At 30.4% G+C, this 19773-nt stretch overlaps 5 protein-coding genes across 7 annotated transcripts; 3 read left to right on the top strand and 2 right to left on the bottom strand.

The window, feature by feature from the left end:
• The first annotated feature begins 31 nt into the window (after positions 1–31).
• Positions 32–4248, top strand: LOC117205697 (ras-related protein Rap-2a). The gene is made up of 2 exons (XM_033444378.1): positions 32–264; positions 405–4248. Exon 2 carries the CDS (start codon positions 537–539, stop codon positions 1080–1082), a length of 546 nt encoding a protein of 181 aa, XP_033300269.1. The 5' UTR covers positions 32–264; positions 405–536; the 3' UTR covers positions 1083–4248.
• Positions 4249–7509: 3261 nt separating this feature from the next.
• LOC117205692 lies at positions 7510–10531 on the bottom strand. The gene has a single exon (XM_033444368.1). The coding sequence runs from the start codon at positions 10384–10386 to the stop codon at positions 7540–7542; it is 2847 nt and encodes a 948-aa protein (XP_033300259.1). The 5' UTR covers positions 10387–10531; the 3' UTR covers positions 7510–7539.
• A 158-nt stretch (positions 10532–10689) lies between these two features.
• Positions 10690–12082, top strand: LOC117205696 (1,2-dihydroxy-3-keto-5-methylthiopentene dioxygenase). The gene is made up of 4 exons (XM_033444377.1): positions 10690–11038; positions 11272–11391; positions 11477–11656; positions 11716–12082. Exons 1-4 carry the CDS (start codon positions 10916–10918, stop codon positions 11848–11850), a joined length of 558 nt encoding a protein of 185 aa, XP_033300268.1. The 5' UTR covers positions 10690–10915; the 3' UTR covers positions 11851–12082.
• Positions 11988–16082, bottom strand: LOC117205694 (ribonucleoside-diphosphate reductase subunit M2). 3 transcript variants are annotated; one of them, XM_033444372.1, is made up of 8 exons: positions 15863–16082; positions 15379–15659; positions 14267–14326; positions 13999–14187; positions 13692–13927; positions 13370–13598; positions 12955–13173; positions 11988–12874 (listed from the first exon to the last, which is right to left on the bottom strand). In XM_033444372.1, the coding sequence occupies exons 2-8, from the start codon at positions 15445–15447 to the stop codon at positions 12722–12724; spliced, it is 1155 nt and encodes a 384-aa protein (XP_033300263.1). In that variant the 5' UTR covers positions 15448–15659; positions 15863–16082; the 3' UTR covers positions 11988–12721. The 3 variants fall into 3 exon arrangements, with proteins under 3 accessions (XP_033300263.1, XP_033300265.1, XP_033300266.1); XM_033444374.1 differs by lacking the exons at positions 15379–15659; positions 15863–16082 and adding an exon at positions 14881–14924; XM_033444375.1 differs by lacking the exons at positions 15379–15659; positions 15863–16082 and adding an exon at positions 14436–14471.
• Positions 16083–16537: 455 nt separating this feature from the next.
• LOC117205611 (DDB1- and CUL4-associated factor 7) lies at positions 16538–19635 on the top strand. The gene is made up of 4 exons (XM_033444218.1): positions 16538–16733; positions 16970–17244; positions 17334–17886; positions 17982–19635. The coding sequence occupies exons 2-4, from the start codon at positions 16992–16994 to the stop codon at positions 18214–18216; spliced, it is 1041 nt and encodes a 346-aa protein (XP_033300109.1). The 5' UTR covers positions 16538–16733; positions 16970–16991; the 3' UTR covers positions 18217–19635.
• The last annotated feature ends 138 nt before the right edge of the window (positions 19636–19773 follow it).

The raw sequence follows: 19773 nt of genomic DNA, 5'->3' as shown, positions 1-19773 counted from the left end.
AAACTAGTTATAGGTTGAAAGCGGATAGAGGCAGTTCAGGCAGTGGTCCGATGTTCGGCGCAGGAGGTACGAAAAGAAAATCCAAGTGTGATAAGATGGCGTCACGCACGTCAGATCTAGGGAAGAAGTGAGGGGTAGAGGAAAGACAGGAAGGAGGCAGGCCAGGCGAACGTCGCCAGGGGACTGCGGTGTGTGACAGAGAGTGTGAATACGGGTGCTGTCATGTCTTCTTCGGACCTTAAGAACGGCTACGTTTCGATCACGGTAAAATCTTGTGCACGATTCATCGTTTAATAATATCATCAATGCCTTTGTCCGGCAATAAGAATCGTTCTAGTTCTAACGCGATCGTCTCAACGATACGAAGAAGACAGAGTTAATATAGCGGCAGTCAATTTTTGTAGTGTTCGAGAAAGAACAAACGTGCAACGATAATCGGCTAAAAGGTACTCGAGAGAGAGAGAACCTTCCTCTCGGTCCTGGACACGTCGAGGAGGAGGAGGAGACGGAGGAGACGGAGGCGAACTGCCAAAGAGATGCGCGAGTTCAAGGTAGTCGTCCTCGGCTCGGGCGGGGTAGGCAAGAGTGCACTTACTGTGCAATTTGTTTCGGGATGTTTTATGGAGAAGTATGATCCGACGATCGAGGACTTTTATCGAAAGGAGATCGAAGTGGACAACTCGCCGTGTGTACTCGAGATCCTCGATACCGCCGGTACCGAACAGTTCGCGAGTATGCGCGATCTATACATAAAGAACGGCCAAGGATTCGTCGTAGTTTATAGTCTGACGAATCATCAAACTTTCCAAGATATCAAGGCGATGAAGGAATTGATAACGCGCGTTAAAGGTACCGAAAGAGTACCTGTATTACTCGTTGCGAACAAGCTTGATCTCGAGCATCAACGCGAAGTGGATACCGCCGAGGGTAACGCTCTGGCGCAACTCTGGGGTTGCCCATTCGTCGAAGCATCTGCAAAACATCGCACGAATGTGAACGACGTGTTTGCGGAGATTGTACGCGAGATGAACGTCAGCCCTGAGAAAGAGAAGAAAAGCTACTGTTGTTGCAGCATCCTCTAATAATTAATCAAAATCCTGAACCGTGGGCTAATTGAGCCATGTTAGGTGAAGGAAATGCATATAGTGGCTGGATCGCGGTACACTTGGTGAAAATTTCATTCATCCAGTGGCTACGCTCTCTCTCTTAGGCTCAATGTTGGGCTTGTGCTGTGAATTCGCCAATCTGTAAGACTAATATTATGATTGTAATGCCTGGATTTTTGTGAATTCAAAATACGTCAAAGACTCATGCCGTCTCTCTTGGTTCTTTTTCTATTGGAAAATCATAGCCTGCTATTTGGCTGGCTGTTAAATATTTTAATATACATGGATAGTATTATGTGTAATATTATTGTAATATATAATAGTAGATATAAGTGGGCAATGAAAGAGGTAACTCCGTCAGCAAAGGACCAATACTCGAGAGAGAAAGAATGAGAAAAGGGAATAGCAAATGGAATAGGAAAGGACACAGATACCATCGAGGGTGATAACAGAACTGCCCTGCAGTAGTTGTTACTTGTTAACAGCAAAACCAAACTCGATACGTCTAGCTTTCTGCTCAATCTAAAAGATACACCCATTGCGTATTTGTTCCAGTCCATGAACCTCTATTACTCGCAGGTTAGATTAACAAAGCATTCAAACTCTTTGCAGATATTGAAGGAATCACTGTGATGGTCAGCCATTTGAAATATTAAAAAGAATTGGAAACATTAGAATAAATGTTGTTTACAATGTACAGTCAAGAATTGGAAAGAAGATAGGTCGTTTTAGATACATTGTGCAATGATTTCCATTAATGATATGTTACCTATGCTCAATGTCAGAGGCTGCAGTACATTATATAGATGGCTTGAATGGTGTGTCGTTAATGGTACTGGTATTGATTGTACAGTTCCAATATTAGAAATACATTTTATTGAGGTGAACATGATGGAGTATTGAGAATGGTCACTAATGAATAGAATTTTATATTTAAGACCAAAATATAAATATCAAAAAGATTTCATAGTATACCAGATATTGTGTGTATTCTTATTTCAATAAGAATTACCTTGATCAGAATAAAAACTGAAAGCGTAACACCCAGTGCTTTAATCGATCAAAGCATGAAATGAAAAGGAACAAAAGAAAAGAAGAGGAAAGAAAATTGCAGTAATATTACAGAAGGACAGTAGTGCATAACATCAATCGTAAACATAATTATAGGATTTACATGGTAAAGTGTGTACAATAGAAACAAAAATACAAGATCTTTATACAATTCCAAAAAGTTTTATGGCCAATTTGAAACAAAAGAAACCAGCAAGAGGAGAGAGGTGAGACTTTGCAATGTTTTTTCACGAAGGCTTGCTGGTACATTGATCCCTTCAACTGCAAAATACGTATGTGGTACTCATAATAATCAATATATCCATTGCTTTGTACGAACAAAAAATCTCCTTTCGAAACTGATTATCATTGAGTTTGTGAATGTAAACAGATAGATGTAACAAAAAAGAAAAAAAAAAGAAGCAATGGACTCCCTTATAAGTAGTAGTAGGTCGTGTGTAATTTTTCTCGTGTGATCAAAAAAAAATCATATTATCCGATGTTAAATACCGCTTTTATACCATAACAGTCATTACATTAGCTCGATACATTATTATTTAATGCCACCATCGAAGTCATTAATTTCCGTGTGATCACTGCATAACGTACCTTAATAAAAAAAAAATGAGGGTTGTTCAATTTGATTATCTTCTCTTTTTTTCTTTTTTACAAATTTTAATGGGAGGATATTAAATCCTGATTTTATAAAAACAAAAGAAAATGTGAATTTATAGTTTGTATAATATCTACTTGTTCGTCTCAATTATCTGTCTTTCGGATCGATTACGAATGTTGAATTGTACACGACCGACAGCGCTTCCCGTATTCGAATGTGTCGAAGGGCCGCGATATCGAACTGAAAAGTTTCAAACGAACTGATGTACAGTATTTCTATCATTGGTAGTTAGAAAGGACAAAAAAGAAATGAGTCCAACGATATAGAATTCTTGGGAAGAGTTATCGATCGTACACTTAATTCGTTCTCTCCAATTGTCGGTGCACTTTTAGAAATGTCGTTTCGTAGCGAATATGCGGGGCTGGATGTTCTTCTTTCTAACATCGCAAAGCATTTAACTTTGTGCGTTAATAACTATTATACATGGTTCGGAAATTTCTATGTTTTTTTTAATTTCTCATAATAAGTTTAATTATACGTTTCACGTTAGATAATTATATATTATAAGTTTAAACGATTATTTGTTATTTTTTACATTTTAGTCTCATTCCAAAATATTAGTATTTATAATTTGATACTTTAGAAACCATTATACATCACATATGTATATGTATATGTATATGTATATGCATTAGGGGAACGAAGTACTCGAATATACAGTAGAGTATATAGAGGGAGAATCCGAAGTAGCCTCGCGTATTCGTCTAATGAAGGGTGCTAATACGTTTCGTCAGTTTAAGATTGGTGAAGCGTATACCGACGTAGCGAATCGGCCATTTAATATATTTCGTTATTGTACTCAAATAATATAAACACAGACAAAGAAGAAAAAAGGGGGAAAAGTGAGTGGGAGGGGGGAACAGGAGGTGGCAACACAGATATAATTATTCGTATCCTCTATTTTATCACTCGGAAAATTCATAGTCTCGCTGTGATCCCGTAGATTATAACCGCAGTTTTTCTATTAAAAGGCGACGATAATAACCGCGTATAGAAGCCTTTCAACGGCGAATCAAAGGGCCTCTTTGTGAAACGTGTAATCGCTCTCGCTCTATTATCGTTACGTTTTTTCGCCCTCCTGGGTTTTTTGTGCTTCGCGAAAACCATAGATTGGCAAAGAGAATAATAAAAAAAGAAAGAACGAAAAAAGGAAAGAAAACTGGTAGAGTGAGGGGTTGGACACAGGGGTGGGGGAAAAGTAAAGGACGCTCATTGACTGCCCGCGGGATAGCTTTCTAAGTACATTATATACACACTAAATGCACGAAAAAAAAGAACGGAATAAAGGAAAAAAGAAGTTTCTATATTTGTATCGCTTCTGAACGTACACGCACACGTTTCTCCGGCGTGGGATCGCGTTTTAAGAATATTTTTCTAAAGAATGCACTGAAAACTTTTGTACACGAGAGAGAGAGAGAGAGAGAGAAAAAATGAAGAGAAACCCAAAAAAACGAAAAATGCAAAAAAAAGATGATAAAGTACTACTACTAATAATAATGATAAAAAAAACTGTCCTCTTACTTGGAAAGCTATCGAGCATTAAGAAAATACTAGAAAAAAAAAGAAATAGAAAAAGAAAAAAAATCGAGCTTCGCCTGAGTGAGCATATCAAGTGTCAAGGACCAGGTACGTTTCGTTCCCTTGTTTCTCAGCCAGCAAATATTTTTTAGTATTATCTATCGTTTCTTTTTTTTTTTTATTTCTTTTATAACAAAAGTGAAAGAAGGAAAAAGATTAGGAAAAGAGAAAGCACAAGAATTCACCACCTATAAAAAAACGATTCGCATACGATTTTATAATTAGATATAAATAAATGAATGAATAAATAAATGATATAAATATAAATATATAAATATATATATATACATACAATATATATGTATACATGCAGATTTGTTACGCAACTGGGTCACATTAATTCGAGAAACACCACGATTTAGATGTATATCGGCCTTTCAGTACTACCTGCGTATGATATTGAGTACGAAATACGTTATATTTTTTACAATGTGAAGAATCTGTAAATATTATAGCGTCGAATTATATATAATAATAATATTAATAATAATTAATAATAATATTAATATTAATGAAGGAAAAAAAATTTTGAAGGAATACTGATCTGACATTCGAAAAGACAACAATGAGAATGGCTTACAGTAAAAAAATGTGCATTTCATTGACAAACAACCTTCGCGAGATATAGTTATGTTCTTTGTTGTTTTAGCCCGTCTTTCTTTGGTTCGTTGTTCTTTGATCGGATTAACTATACTGTTCGAGCGATAATATCACTTGGGTAGACAAGAAACAGATACTCGAGACCACTCGATTGTAAACGACACCATCCGCAAAAATTGCTCGCTGGTATTTCGAATTCTTTTTTTTCTTTCTCCACCTGAGATGTTTGTTAATCGCGTCGATAAAAGAGGCAGGAGAAATAGGCGAAACGAAAACATGCGTTATTTTTTACCAGTGGCGAGAGAGAAAAAAAAGAGGTAGAACATAAGAGTACGTACCACTCGTATATTTCCCTTTTTAAAAATGCGAGTGAAAATAAACGAGTATCTTTTTTTGTGACAAAATATTCTCATTCTTGATTTCGTTTTCATTTGTCAAAAATCTACTTTCAATTATCAAATGTTGTATTGTATTCCGTTTATATTACCAACATAAGAATCTAGTCACTATAGAAATCTTGTAACTCAATGACATGGAAAAAATGTATGGTTCTTAACTTGGAGAAAATAATGGTTTTATTATGAAAGGCATGACTGTACTACCCTATTGTCTAATTAATGAAAAATCGATTCTTTATATTGAAATTATTTTAAATATTAATTTTTTGATATAGTCTAAATAATGTAGCATGGATCTAATATTTGTGGATTAAAGATAGAAATCGTAATTTAATTTCAAAGACGATAGGCTGATACAGCAATTTTGTCTCATATTGCAGACCAAATTTTTTTCCATGAAAGCATTGAGACTATCCAGAGGAAGCTACCCACTTGATTTTTGCCTGTCTCAATACTGGTGCACATTTTTTCTTTGTATGCAATTTTTTCACATTTTTTTATTACTAACCATTGTACTGGCATTTTGGAAATATCGCACAAATATAATATAGAATAAAAACAATCAACTACTTTAGTACTGATTATAAAAAACTCCTTTAGGACGTAAAGATAAAAAGTTGGAAATTTTAATAAGATGTAAAAAAATTTTCGTTACAAGGATTGAAAATACATATAAAAAATCCCTATAATTTTTAAACTTGTAAAATTTTTAATAAATTCTTTTACATAAGTGATTCAGCAATAGAATAATCGAATTAGAAATTTATTGATCGTGAAAATATTTAATATCCGTTTGCGTTAGTTGTTTTATCGTTTATTATGGAAATAATTTTTTAAATACTTTATAATTCGATAAAAATCGCACAAAAACTAAAATCTGTAGGCTCAAACAAGAAGAGAACAAATAGCGTAACGAATTAGTGGTAAGTATATATATTTATATACATATTTACAAATATAGGGTGCGGCAATATCTCTGATCACTTAAAAACATCTGAAGTTTACCTCCGTTTTTTAAAATTCCGTGCCATACTTTGGTGTGACTGGTAGAGTAGAGAATGATTTCGACGACTCCTAATTCAATGTCATTCAACAAGAAATAAAACAGTAAGGAACAAACCTTACGTCATAATAAATGTTCGAAGTGGTGTCCATTTAAATCGATGCAGCTTTGAAATCGTCGAATTGTCAAAGCCCGTGTACTTGTTGTCATTTCCGGATTGATTGTAGCACATACTGCAATGAGTCTTCGTTTCATATCTTGTAATATTCTCCCTGTATTAGTCGTTGGACATATTTACATTTGTAACCAATAACGCTACTGTCTCATGCATTATGCACGGTAAAAACTACTTGATAGAATCTTCCTCAATCGATGGATAGGACGTGATGGGTCAGTTTCGTGGCTAGCTTATCTTCCTGATATTTATTAATGATTAAAAACACGATTCGATTTCTGTGGGAAATATTAAAAAATACTGTGTACCAAAAAAAGCTAACAATGCTATTAAGCATGAAACAAAGACTCAATCAATTTGAAAATGATAAGTGAACAGGCTTCGGCAATTCGATGATTTCAAAATTTGCACCACTTCATCATGACGTAATATTTGTTGCTGTCTTGATTTGTGTCTTTTATTTATTGTTAAACGACATTGTATTAAGGGTTGTTGAGATCGTCTAAACATCCTATATTTTACCAAGCATAAAAAAGTAATTTAAAAGAACGGACGTGACCTTGAAATCTTTGAAAATGCTTCACCTACAAAAAGATTATTACTGCTATATTATGACCCCCTTCACACTATGCAACTTTTGTAATCAAAATTTTTCCATATCTCTAAAAATAACGGAAATACTCAAGATGATCAGAGTTATTGCCACAGCCTGTGTATTAATATTAATATTATAAATACAATATATTTTACCTAATGCAACTATTGTGGCATATCATGAAGTATATTAAATTTCTGCTTTAGCATTTTGTGAAGTTTCAGGATGGTATCGATAAAGGCCAACTTAGATCTATTAATAGTAAAAAAATGAAATAGATTACATAAATGTAGACTTAAAATATAAGTAGTTTAAATTCAACAAAGAATCAATATTCATAATCCATTCCCACTTTTATTTATTTCGGGACAAATAGATCGTTCATTCTCCTAATACATTCATAAGCTTCTGTTGCAGGTACTTTCAGACAAGCAGAAATTATTTCGTAAGTCATATAACAATTTGAAACTTTCAGAGAATGAGGTATTTTATATGTTGCTTCACTATATTTATTGTACTTATTATATTCAAAGCACTGATCACTGAAATGATCTAAAGTGTTTAAAACATCTTGCAGAAAATTTGCAGAATCATTTTCTGTCTGATCATTTAAATGCGTAATACAGGTAGTGAATAGATCCGCATAAGGACTATGTCTTATGCTTCCATCGAGTTGGTTGATATTTTTAATTAATGCTTGGTATACTTGCTCATAATTTTCCATTTCTTCAAGCGATATAAAAGTTCTACAGAAACGCGTGAGAGATTTAAGTAAAAATGTGAATAAATCACATCCACCGATAGATGGATATTCTAGAGATAAACAACACGCCTCTATCGTCACACGTAGAATATGATCGAATGCATCCATTTCGTCATTCCATCCAAAAACGATCCAATAAATTATAGTAAGCTCAGAACATATTCTCTGATATTCTTCTTCGGTCGAACGAATGATCAAATGGCGCAGAAAATCTTCTCTTAATAAACTTAAATTAGACAAATAATGTCGCAATTTTTCTGAAGTTTTTGGATCTTCTTTTAATCTGTTCAATACAAAAAAACAACGTCTTTGATAATCTTCGATTATATAAATTACACTGACGCCTTTTTGTATAAAATACCAAATGGAACTGAAATGTAACTTGTCTATTGGTTCAATGACAGAATCAATCCCATCAATAATGTCTTTTCTTATTTTAACAGGAAAAATTTTGTTTTCCAAAAAATATGGCAATATTCTTGTTATCTGAATAAATATTTCATTGCTTACATATTTGGAGATGCTTGTATTTTTTCGAAGGAATGACATTCTTCTTGAAAGAACTATTATCAACTCTTTAATATTCGTATCTTTGGTACATTTCACCTGCAGTTTGCGAATACTATTAAGAACAGAACTTATGTTTGATGCATTAAAGGTATCTTGCCTTAAATATGGTATATAAACGTTATTTATCAAGTCATGTACTTTAATTACAGAATTGTCTAACATGATATTCACGAGGTCCATGAATTTCTTAGCATTCCATTCTGTATTTTCTATACAAATAATTCTTAGCACACTTGTTAATAATATTTGATTATTGCCTTCTCTTATTTGCATAAATGGTGATAATAAAAGTAAATCATTAGGAGAAATCATGATATTTCTATAATGAGAATGACCAATAGTAATTTTCAAAAGTACTATTAGTACCATTTTAGGATTTTTTAAAAGAAACAGTAAAACCGTTTTTAAATTTGTGGAAGTTTGTAAATTTGTGTTTCGCATAATAAACTCGTGAAATGCTTCATCTGTGTGCGGACAATCTAAATAACTTTTACCATCATATTTCGTTAAATACATCGTTATAACCTCGTAAATATTTGTTACACTTTGACATGATAATATTTTTATAACTAAAGTGTAACTGAATTCTTTCAAATCTTCCTCTGTTGATTGCATAAGAACAAAAGTAAGATATTCTAACAGTGTTAAACAGTCTTTTTTTTCTAGTAATGATCTATTGTCATAAATGAAATCAAGCACCATGCGGTCCCATTCTTTGTACCTACATAGTAATTCTCTCATGAGCTCCTTTTTACCACTATGTATGGCACAACAGAGTTCTGATAGACTTAAAGCAAAGCTCGACTGTTTAGGATCTGATTTACATGATAATTGCTGTAAACATTCTATCAAATGCGTGTTCTCCGATATTTCCTTATCATTTGATACAAAATCTATAAAGTAATAACATTCAATTCCAATGGAACGTTGTAAAGAGATCATATTGTTCTCTTGATCATCCAACTCTGCCCAGCTTAAGTAAATATTACAATCAACTTCTTTGATTTTAGTCAGCAATAAGTTTACCAATTGTTGATTTAATGTCGATATAGTATTTTCTATCAATGTACTTTCACACTTTACAAGTGCCTCTCGCCCAAACGTAATGTTATACAATTTTTCAAGTTCACTAGAAATCAATATTTTTTTATTTTTGCTTTCCAAACATTTTCTTATTGTACAAATTAACTTCTTTAACATGATACCATGTTGTTCACATTTCTTTAAGCCTGATGCTTCCATTAAATAAGGTAACTTTGGATTTGTTAACAATAGTAAGAATTCTTCAAAACTCATTAATAAATTTTGTACGCTTTCCTCGACATTCTTGGACTGTACACTACATTCCTTTAATTGAGAGAATTTAGTGTATATGATTAGTATCAATTGATATATAGCTTTAACTAATCTTTGAAAGGGTAATCTGTCTATACATTTTGTAACTGTTTTCACTACCTCTGTACACAGATCAAGTGGCATATATAAAAGAGATTCAATTAAAACCTCCTCATACTCAAGACTCCATAATATTTGTATAAGCAAATATGGAGATAAAGGTGGACACATATCAACCAAGTGACCACTGACAAGATCTTCTGCCAAACGTTCTTGATTCTCAAAATTAGTATTTAATAATAAGTATTTATATGACTGTATACATCTTTCATTATTTATTGAAGTCTTTTCCTCTATAGGTATATTATAGATTTTAAATATATTGTTCATTGATTTACATATGTGTTCAATATGATTATTATTCTCAGTTGTAATGCACAAAGTAAGTAATTTCAATTCTCCACATTCTTGACTCATTTTCATTAGATACATTTGAATCTTTTTGTAAAATTCATTTAGTTTGTCTGACCATTCCATCTTAGTATAATTAATTAGGACTATATTGTTTCATGAAAGCCTTTCCTTTATCGATAGAGATTCATATGTACATCTTTACATAAAGACCTCTGAAAATTAAACACAATTGCTATTAAATATATCAATTACTAAAATGGCATTAGTAAATATGAATTCAATATACATAAATAACTATGATATATGATATATGAAATAATCCAAACTACATTAGAACAAATGACTTGCATAACATAAAAATAAAAAATATATAAAAAATACATAAAATATTAACATTACCATAAGTAGAATAATAAGACAATATACTCATTCTTTATATTTAAACATAATTACAATAAAGGCATATAATTTTTAATTTAAAATTATGCTTCAATATCAGTTGCTCAGATAAGTTTATACGTTTCTTTAAAATCCAGTGAAAAATGTATACTACATCTATAATAGATAATTTTATCATTAAGGTTACGACATTAGCGAATAACAAGTTATAAAAGCTACAACTGAGTTAATCAGATTTGTTCACAGAAGAAAAATGGTTCGTGCGTGGTACATGGATAACAGTGATGCCGATCAACGGTTAGAACACCATAAAGAACTACCTGAATATATTTCTCTTGAGGATTTGTTCAAGAAAACAGGCGTTGAATATTTTAAGGTTAGGTCACATTTGTATACTTCAGTAAAATTTTTTCATTATTGACATCTATCGCTCGATTGTGATTTTGTAATCGTATTACTTCCGTTTTATGCTCGTGCGCATTGAATAAAAATTATGTAAAAAAGAAATTATCTTCAAATTTGACCTTCATATGTTATTGAAAAAATTACGTTGTTTTAACGTTCCATTTTTCATATTTTATTTATATATTTAACTTGATGTTAATGTAGATTGATTACAAAAACTATCAAAATGATAATACGTTGACGGTATTGAAAGCAGAACGTGGTTATACATACGAAGACGAAATAGAATGTTCAAAGGAATGTCTCCCGAATTACGAGGAAAAAGTAAGTGCAATTTCTATTTCTTTCGATAAATTTCCATGATAATTTATCAAAATAAAGTAATACAAATTATTTCTTAAATTTTTAGATAAAAAATTTCTTCACCGAACATCTCCATACTGATGAAGAAATAAGGTTAATTTTGGATGGATCAGGATATTTTGATGTTAGAGACAAAAATGACCAATGGATACGTATTGAAGTTAAAGCTGGAGATTTGATAATTATTCCAAGTGGAATATATCATAGGTTTACCTTGGATATTAAAGTAAGTATTCTGTTACATTTTTAAGTTTTATTAAAAATTACATCATTATGGTTTTCCAGAATTACATCAAAGCAAAACGTTATTTCGTGGGCGAACCTGTTTGGTTACCATACAATAGACCAGCTGACGGCATGGAATGCCGTAAAAATTACCTAAATCGTTTAAACAATGGCTTTCAAATAAAGTCTCTTTAATGTTTGCTATAAACTTTATAGAATAGAAGACATATACAAATTCTAATTGTGCAAAATTTACATAGATTTAGACAGCATACAATCACACAATTCATATTCACATTCCTGCCTATTATGAAAAATACTTTTTTCTGAGATTGTTGTATCACTAAAACATCCAATTTTTATAAAATGAATGTATAAATTTCATAAAATTTATCAATTGTTATTAAAGATATAAACTTTTCATATATATATATATAATTGCATAGTAATCTTATATTCATGATAATTACCTACCCCTGTTACTTGTAATAAAGATTATTATATTTTTTACACTATATACATAAACTTCATATAAATACTGAATTGTTTTGTCTCAATTGTTAAATATTCTTGTGGTCCATTTGAACTTTTATATTCCTATACAAATTTCATTTGCATGTCGTTTTATGAAATAATAAGCTTTTGATTGCCAATACATGACACGTTTTAAAGCAAAATTATTTCTATAATTGAATATAATATATAACAAGACTCAAAATAAATGTCACAATAAATGTACAATACACTTCATCATAACTTCATAAGAAATGTGATAAATGAAGTAGATCTAGTTGTTATTGAACTCTAAATATCATTGTCAAAATATAAAAATTGTAGCAAAAAATAAATACAATTATCAATCTTGGTTCTAGTAATATACAATGTAGTCTTAATCAACGAGAAAAGAAAAGAAACAACGAAAATTGTTTCCCATCTACGTAGATAAGTAAAGCATATATAACATTCTTGCTTCATACACAAATAAAACACAATCAAATCAAACTTGTTATTGTTAAAAAAAAGAAAAGAGAGATAGTCAATTTTCTTATTACTGTCATCTAGTAAATTAAAATTCAGCATTAACTGTAAAATTGCTTTCAACTTTATCTTGCATTACTCCCCATTTTTGATACTCTCCTACTTTCTTTTCAAAAAAGTTTGTTTTACCTTCTAAAGAGATGTGCTCCATAAAATCAAACGGATTTTCGGACATATAAATCTGAAAATAAAAATATTTAAAATTAATATACATATTAATTTGGTCAATATTAGCATTAAAATTATAATACTTTTACAAACCTTTTCACAGCCTAATTCTGTAAGTAATCTATCAGCAACAAATTCGATATATTGACACATAAGTGTACAGTTCATTCCTATCATTTGAACAGGTAAAGCTTCCGTTAAAAATTCTTGTTCAATTTTGACGGCATCTTTAATAATTGATGTGACCCGATCGCAAGACGGTTTTTGTACAATATGTTTGAACATCAAACATGCGAAATCACAATGTAATCCCTAAATTAAGTAAACTAGTTGATTTTATGTAGTACTGTAACTTTTGTACTCATCCCACATATATATTATGCAAAGTTGGAAAGAAGATTGACAGGATTATATAATCAACTGGACGCGTATTCTTTTCACTCGTCTTCTTTCTAATTCTGCATATCACAGATTTTTTTACTATGTATTAAAACAATTGTATACTAACCTCATCTCTAGAAATAAGCTCATTACTAAATGTAAGTCCTGGCATTAAACCTCTTTTTTTCAACCAGAAAATAGCGGCAAAACTACCGCTAAAGAAAATACCTTCCACTGCAGCAAATGCAACCACACGTTCAGGAAATGTGGCACTCTCATGATTTATCCAATTTAATGCCCAGTTAGCTTTTTTCGCAACGCATGGTAAATTTTCAATCGCATTGAACAGAAAGTCTCTATGAACAAACAATATCAATGAATAAAAGTTTTTAAATAAAAGTTGTACAATAACATTCAATAATTGATAAAAAAGATACTTTATTATTTACCTCTCTTTGGTATCTGTGATATATGTATCAATCAACATAGAGTACATTTCTGAGTGCACATTTTCTATGGCGACTTGAAAACCATAGAAACAACGTGCCTCGGTTACTTGTACTTCCTGACTAAATCGTTCGACAAGATTCTCATTAACGATTCCATCAGAAGCCGCAAAGAATGCTAAGACATGAGATATGAAATGTTTCTCATCACTAGTTAAATGATTCCAGTCAAATACATCCTGTGAAGATATATAATATAATTATTAACTTATATGCTCCTTTTTAAGTCCAACTATTTGAAGAATTATACTTTAGAAAGATCCACTTCCTCAACAGTCCAAAATGATGCTTCAGCTTTTTTATACATTTGCCAAATGTCAGGCCATTGAATAGGAAAGACAACGAATCTACGTGGATTTTCTTTCAGTAATGGTTCTAATTCTGGATTGAATCCATTTTCTTTTAAAATTGTCATTTTTACATCTTTGGCTTTAGTTCCCTGAAAATACATAAAAATATTATAAAAATCTTATAATTAATCATCTTAATCATATAAATGCAAAACAATTATGTATTACATTTTTGATACCATTCTCTTGTGAAATAATTGGAGAAATACATAATTTCTTCGGAGAAGTCTAAAAACAGAAATATAAAAGTTAATACATGGAAGATATTTTGCTAAATTAACAGTCACAGTATCAAATAATAAGAGTTATAAGTAAAAATAGTTTGTTTGTCATATACCTATTAGATTTAATAGCATTTTGAAGAACAGAAATACATAGAAAATCATGAAATGACAAATATTATTGTATTACATAATTACATGTAATAGTATTTACACAATTCAAGAAAAGCTATGATAACCTATGTATGAATTCATTTCTTACCAAACAAAACATTAATCAGAATACTATAAACAATAAGTAATCCACAAAATATCACAATATTCCACCTTTTTATTATGTATACTAATATGCTAATATTCATACATTATAATTTATTATAAATCTGAGAAATTTTATAGAACATAACACAAATTATAATATAAATATTTAATTATTAACAGTATTTTTTTGGTTTTTTCAATCGATTATATTTAACAGAATTATGTTTATCTGTTTATAACAAGCTGAATATAACAAATCACAATTTTTCTATGGAAAAATAAAGCAGAAGTATGTCTTACATCTGTGTTAGACATGTGGAACTGACATGTGGAAAAATAATTTAATATGTTAATATATCATGTAATTTAATATTGTAAGTTCTGATTTTCATTATCTAATAAAATTTACAATTCGTTATAAAAACAAGTCACTATAAAATTAATAACTTATATCTAACAAATCGACATAGCTATCTTTTATGCCGAATTAGTTTCTCAATATATGTAGAATATCTACAAATAGTATGATATAATTTGAATTTTTTTATTATAATTAATAAATATAAGTTATAATTAATAAAAATGGAACCAAAAAAAGAAATAAAACCTCTTCTTGATAACAGTTTTAGTAATTAACTTAGATAAAAATTCTTTAGTAATAATTCAGAAAGAACTTGAGAAAGAATTAAGAAAAAATAAATAACTGACAAAGAAAACTAAGCAATAATCAATCTAGAATATAAGATTTCAGATAAATTAGGATTATAAAGTAGGATTGTAAAGTACAAATAAACTTACGTTATCTTCCAAAGAAAACTTTTCAAGATGTCTACGAATATTTTCCTTTGTTGAAATTTGAAGTGGCATCGTAAAATTCAACGAATCTTACAGGAAAAGTGAATAAAGAATACAAGTTTCAAAAAGTTGTCAGCACTCTACGAAAACCAACCAAATGCTCAGAGTAAACTATAAGTATTCCAGAAGTATACATTCTTTACCCATAATTTCCTTCTGCTTCGCGCCAAATTACTGGCAACCAATCGAATAATTACCTGTTACCGCCAAAAACGTTTTCACATCTACAATATCATAAAAGGCACATATTTGTGAATGATATTTGTTTGAAAATATTTAAAAATAGTTATCCTGCATTCTACAATGACAATAAGAGTGAAAATTATAATATATTGACATTGGCTTTTCCCGCGTATTTCTTAATATGTTATGGAAGAGAAATATTATTATCAATATAAGGCATAATCTTCAACGAAAGGCCTAATACCAGAAGTTATGCTGTCATTCAAAGAGATTCAAAGCATACGGCCATCGTTTCCTAGCTAATTATTATCTTCGATCATTATTTTATTTGTCTTAATGATACATCTCGAACTCCAAATTATTTTATTTTGCCACTTCATGCTTAATAACGAATGATTAAAAAATTATATGAATATTAGAGTCCGTTTACATTGGACCTGCAATAAATGATAAGAGTGACAATGAGAGCGAAGCACTGATATATAATATTGTGTTATATGAATACAGTGTGCGAAGCGTTTTATGCATGTATACACGTCATAATTGCGTGTATTTCTACATTTCGTTCTTATCGCCACTCTTCTTGTTCTGCAGTATATCAAGACGCATACGCAGCAGTATAAAATATCAACATAAAACACAAATTTATTCAATATTTAGATACGTACATATTTATTGATATTAAAAATGTATTCTGTATTTATGAATGAATTTGTAATTTTTAATACGTAAGTTTATAAAATTCATGCAAATGGGAAATTAAAAGTAAAGATACATTTTAATATAACAATTACAAATTTGTTTAAGATTATGTTGATATTACCTCGTATATTTTTGAAAAATATTGATCAAATGTTATTGTTAATTATTATTAAATTATGATAACAATAAAATGTCAAATTTAAAAGAGCGCCATTTTATCTTACCATAAAAGATTTGGTTAAGTCTATATCTTTATGAAATATCGTGATTTAAATATTGACTTCCTTTCGTTAATATTTTTAGCATTAAATATTCGTTTTGATAATATGTTTACTATGAAAGAATAAATTTTCAGAACTTGGATATAAATTGCATTAAAAAGCGATTACGTTCTGAACACTTCAGATTTTGAGGTTAGTGTCGTAATCTAAGTAATCTGTTTGTTTATATATTATGAGATTATATCATAATAGATACGTAGAAGCACAATTATTATATTATAAATACTGTTTTGCTAGGAAATATAATTAATTTCATCCTTTTTGTTATATCGCAATTCACATAAAAATATCAATTTAAAAATTATATATATATATATATATATATATATTTATATTGTTTGATGTACATTTAATATGAATTATTTTAGGTGAAAAACGTAGGAGGAAAATATGGCGTTACATAGTGTACCGCCAAAAAGAAAAGAAATCTATAAATATGAGGCACCATGGCCTTTGTATAGTATTAATTGGTCAGTAAGACCTGATAAGCGATTTCGTTTGGCTCTTGGTAGTTTTGTGGAAGAATATAACAATAAAGTACAAATAGTTTCATTGGATGAAGAGACTTCTGAATTTAGTGCCAAAAGTACATTTGATCATCCTTATCCAACTACAAAAATTATGTGGATACCGGATAGTAAAGGTATTATTACATTATTGAAATAAATCTTAATTACATATTGATATTATTCTTATTTTTATCTTCATTTGCATATTTTATTGTGTTCATAGGTTTGTTTCCAGATCTTTTAGCTACATCTGGAGACTATCTAAGAGTTTGGAGAGCAGCTGAACCAGAAACTCGTTTAGAATGTGTTTTAAATAATAATAAAAATTCAGATTTTTGTGCTCCTCTTACATCTTTTGACTGGAATGAAGTAGATCCAAATTTAATTGGTACTTCTAGTATAGACACGACATGTACTATTTGGGGATTGGAAACTGGTCAAGTTTTGGGTAGAGTTAATATGGTCACTGGCCATGTTAAGACACAGTTAATTGCTCACGATAAAGAAGTATATGACATAGCATTTAGCCGCGCTGGTGGTGGTCGTGACATGTTTGCATCTGTTGGTGCGGATGGTTCTGTGAGAATGTTTGATTTACGACATTTGGAACATTCGACGATAATATATGAAGACCCGCAACATACACCGCTTTTGAGACTTGCATGGAATAAGCAGGACCCTAATTATCTTGCAACGGTCGCAATGGACGCGTGTGAAGTAATTATTTTAGACGTCCGTGTGCCATGTACACCAGTTGCAAGACTTAATAATCATAGGTATGTAACGTGTATTTATTGTATTAGTTATATTTATTTGGATCTCATATTTTATACATTTCATATTAAATTTTAATTTTAATATTCCTTTTTAGAGCAAGCGTTAATGGTATTGCTTGGGCACCACATTCGTCTTGCCACATTTGTACGGCGGGAGATGATCATCAGGCATTAATTTGGGACATACAACAAATGCCACGAGCCATCGAGGATCCGATTCTTGCCTACACAGCTGCCGAAGGAGAAGTGAATCAAATTCAATGGGGCGCCACACAACCCGACTGGATTGCAATTTGTTATAACAAAGCGGCGGAAATTCTCAGGGTGTAAAAAAAGTATTTTTTATTAGGTTTATGCCACTCTGCGTGTAGCAAAATTTTTCTTGCAAATTATCTACTTAAATTTATTAAATGCGTTTGACTTTGGTATTTGTACAGAATTTCGCCTATGCCATAAGATTTTTTTATACTTCTTTTTGTACCTGTAAAATAGACGTGTATAAATACTAGATATTTTTTAAAATATTGGAAGTATCTGAAAAGATTAGCGCGTATTTTTTAATCAAAAGTCTGTATGAATTTTAATCTTTTTTAAAGAATTCATTCGAAATGATTTCATTAATACTATCAATTTTAATTATTGGAATAAATAAGGCTTAAGTGGTTTGAAAATATCCAGTATGTGTACATGTTAATTTAATACAATGGTTTATCATTGTGTCACTGATATTTTACGTATCTAAGGTTTGGGATCCTCAGGTTTGTCGAATAATTGTCATGCGACCGACTACAATCATACAAATTTAAAAAAGCTCATTGAATAACTAAAAGTTAAGTAGTATCATAAAACTGGGTGCGATATATAAATAATGATGAACCACGTGTATATTTATATTAATGTATAATGAATTAATCGATGTATCTTATTTTGTGGTGATATGTACATGGTGAGGTTCCAGGAATAACGAATCAGTCTGTTTCTTACAGTGATCCTAGAATACTCAAGAAACGTTCAAATAACCATTTTACATGAAATGCAACAAAATAAAATATATCCATTACATTATACAATTGTATATATGTTTATACTTACATATTTACTTGATTTTGTAGAAAAAGATTATATAATTAGGATATATAACTATCAATTTTTCATACACCTTTTCACTACATTCATAATATGTATTGTTGGAAAATGTATGCAAAAATTATTAACATAAAATGCAATACATATTTGTACTTTAATAAAGGAACAAAAATTTTCGAGTTCTTTTATTAAAATGAAAAAAGTTATAGCAGTAGCGTTCGTGATATTAGTATTAGTAATAAAATATTTACTTACGAAATTATCGATCAAAATTCTGATCGAAGATAAGTCTTTTTATATGTTATTAATTTAATTCGATAGTTTTTAACATAATTAATAACAGAGGCGTTAATTAAGGATCATACTATCTCTATTCCGAATAACCTGATAGGATTCATAATTAGTACAATTTATGTTTTAGAAAAGTACGATTTATATTGGTATTCAAGTGTTCTATAATTTATAACTACATAATGAGCGAGATGCATTATTTACAATAATGAAATGTGTGTGCGAGACAAAATATTAGTCAATTAATACATTAATTTTTCACGATAATCTCCCGTTCGTTTTCCATTAAATATCCGATAACTTTACACAGACATAGGATTAAACTATTATAATGCTATCGCTATTTCAATAAATATCACTAACTCTGATGCAGAGCAAGCCTTTTACTATCTATTTATTTAATATAGTCAAAGATCTTACGTTTCTTTCCTTTTTCTCAATTTAACGTCAATAGTTAAAAGGCATATTTATACATATAGCTACGTCGAATAAATTTTAAAGATATTATCC

Source organism: Bombus bifarius, unplaced genomic scaffold (genome assembly GCF_011952205.1).
Source record: "Bombus bifarius isolate JDL3187 unplaced genomic scaffold, Bbif_JDL3187 scf7180000007992, whole genome shotgun sequence".
In the NCBI taxonomy this organism is placed as follows: Eukaryota; Metazoa; Arthropoda; class Insecta; order Hymenoptera; family Apidae; genus Bombus; species Bombus bifarius.
This window is presented reverse-complemented; position numbering and strand designations above follow the sequence as displayed.

Excerpts from the sequence above, each read along its gene's own strand:
- LOC117205697 (XM_033444378.1), top strand. The coding sequence starts at position 537 with ATGCGCGAGTTCAAGGTAGTCGTCCTCGGCTCGGGCGGGGTAGGCAAG.
- LOC117205692 (XM_033444368.1), bottom strand. The coding sequence starts at position 10,386 with ATGGAATGGTCAGACAAACTAAATGAATTTTACAAAAAGATTCAAATG.
- LOC117205696 (XM_033444377.1), top strand. The coding sequence starts at position 10,916 with ATGGTTCGTGCGTGGTACATGGATAACAGTGATGCCGATCAACGGTTA. Across the intron at positions 11,039-11,271 it reads CAGGCGTTGAATATTTTAAG|ATTGATTACAAAAACTATCA; the intron begins GTTAGGTCACAT and ends ATGTTAATGTAG. Across the intron at positions 11,657-11,715 it reads GGTTTACCTTGGATATTAAA|AATTACATCAAAGCAAAACG; the intron begins GTAAGTATTCTG and ends ATGGTTTTCCAG.
- LOC117205694 (XM_033444372.1), bottom strand. The coding sequence starts at position 15,447 with ATGCCACTTCAAATTTCAACAAAGGAAAATATTCGTAGACATCTTGAA. Across the intron at positions 14,327-15,378 it reads AGTTTTCTTTGGAAGATAAC|ACTTCTCCGAAGAAATTATG; the intron begins GTAAGTTTATTT and ends TTCTGTTTTTAG. Across the intron at positions 14,188-14,266 it reads AAGAGAATGGTATCAAAAAT|GGAACTAAAGCCAAAGATGT; the intron begins GTAATACATAAT and ends ATGTATTTTCAG.
- LOC117205611 (XM_033444218.1), top strand. The coding sequence starts at position 16,992 with ATGGCGTTACATAGTGTACCGCCAAAAAGAAAAGAAATCTATAAATAT. Across the intron at positions 17,245-17,333 it reads GTGGATACCGGATAGTAAAG|GTTTGTTTCCAGATCTTTTA; the intron begins GTATTATTACAT and ends TTGTGTTCATAG. Across the intron at positions 17,887-17,981 it reads GCAAGACTTAATAATCATAG|AGCAAGCGTTAATGGTATTG; the intron begins GTATGTAACGTG and ends ATTCCTTTTTAG.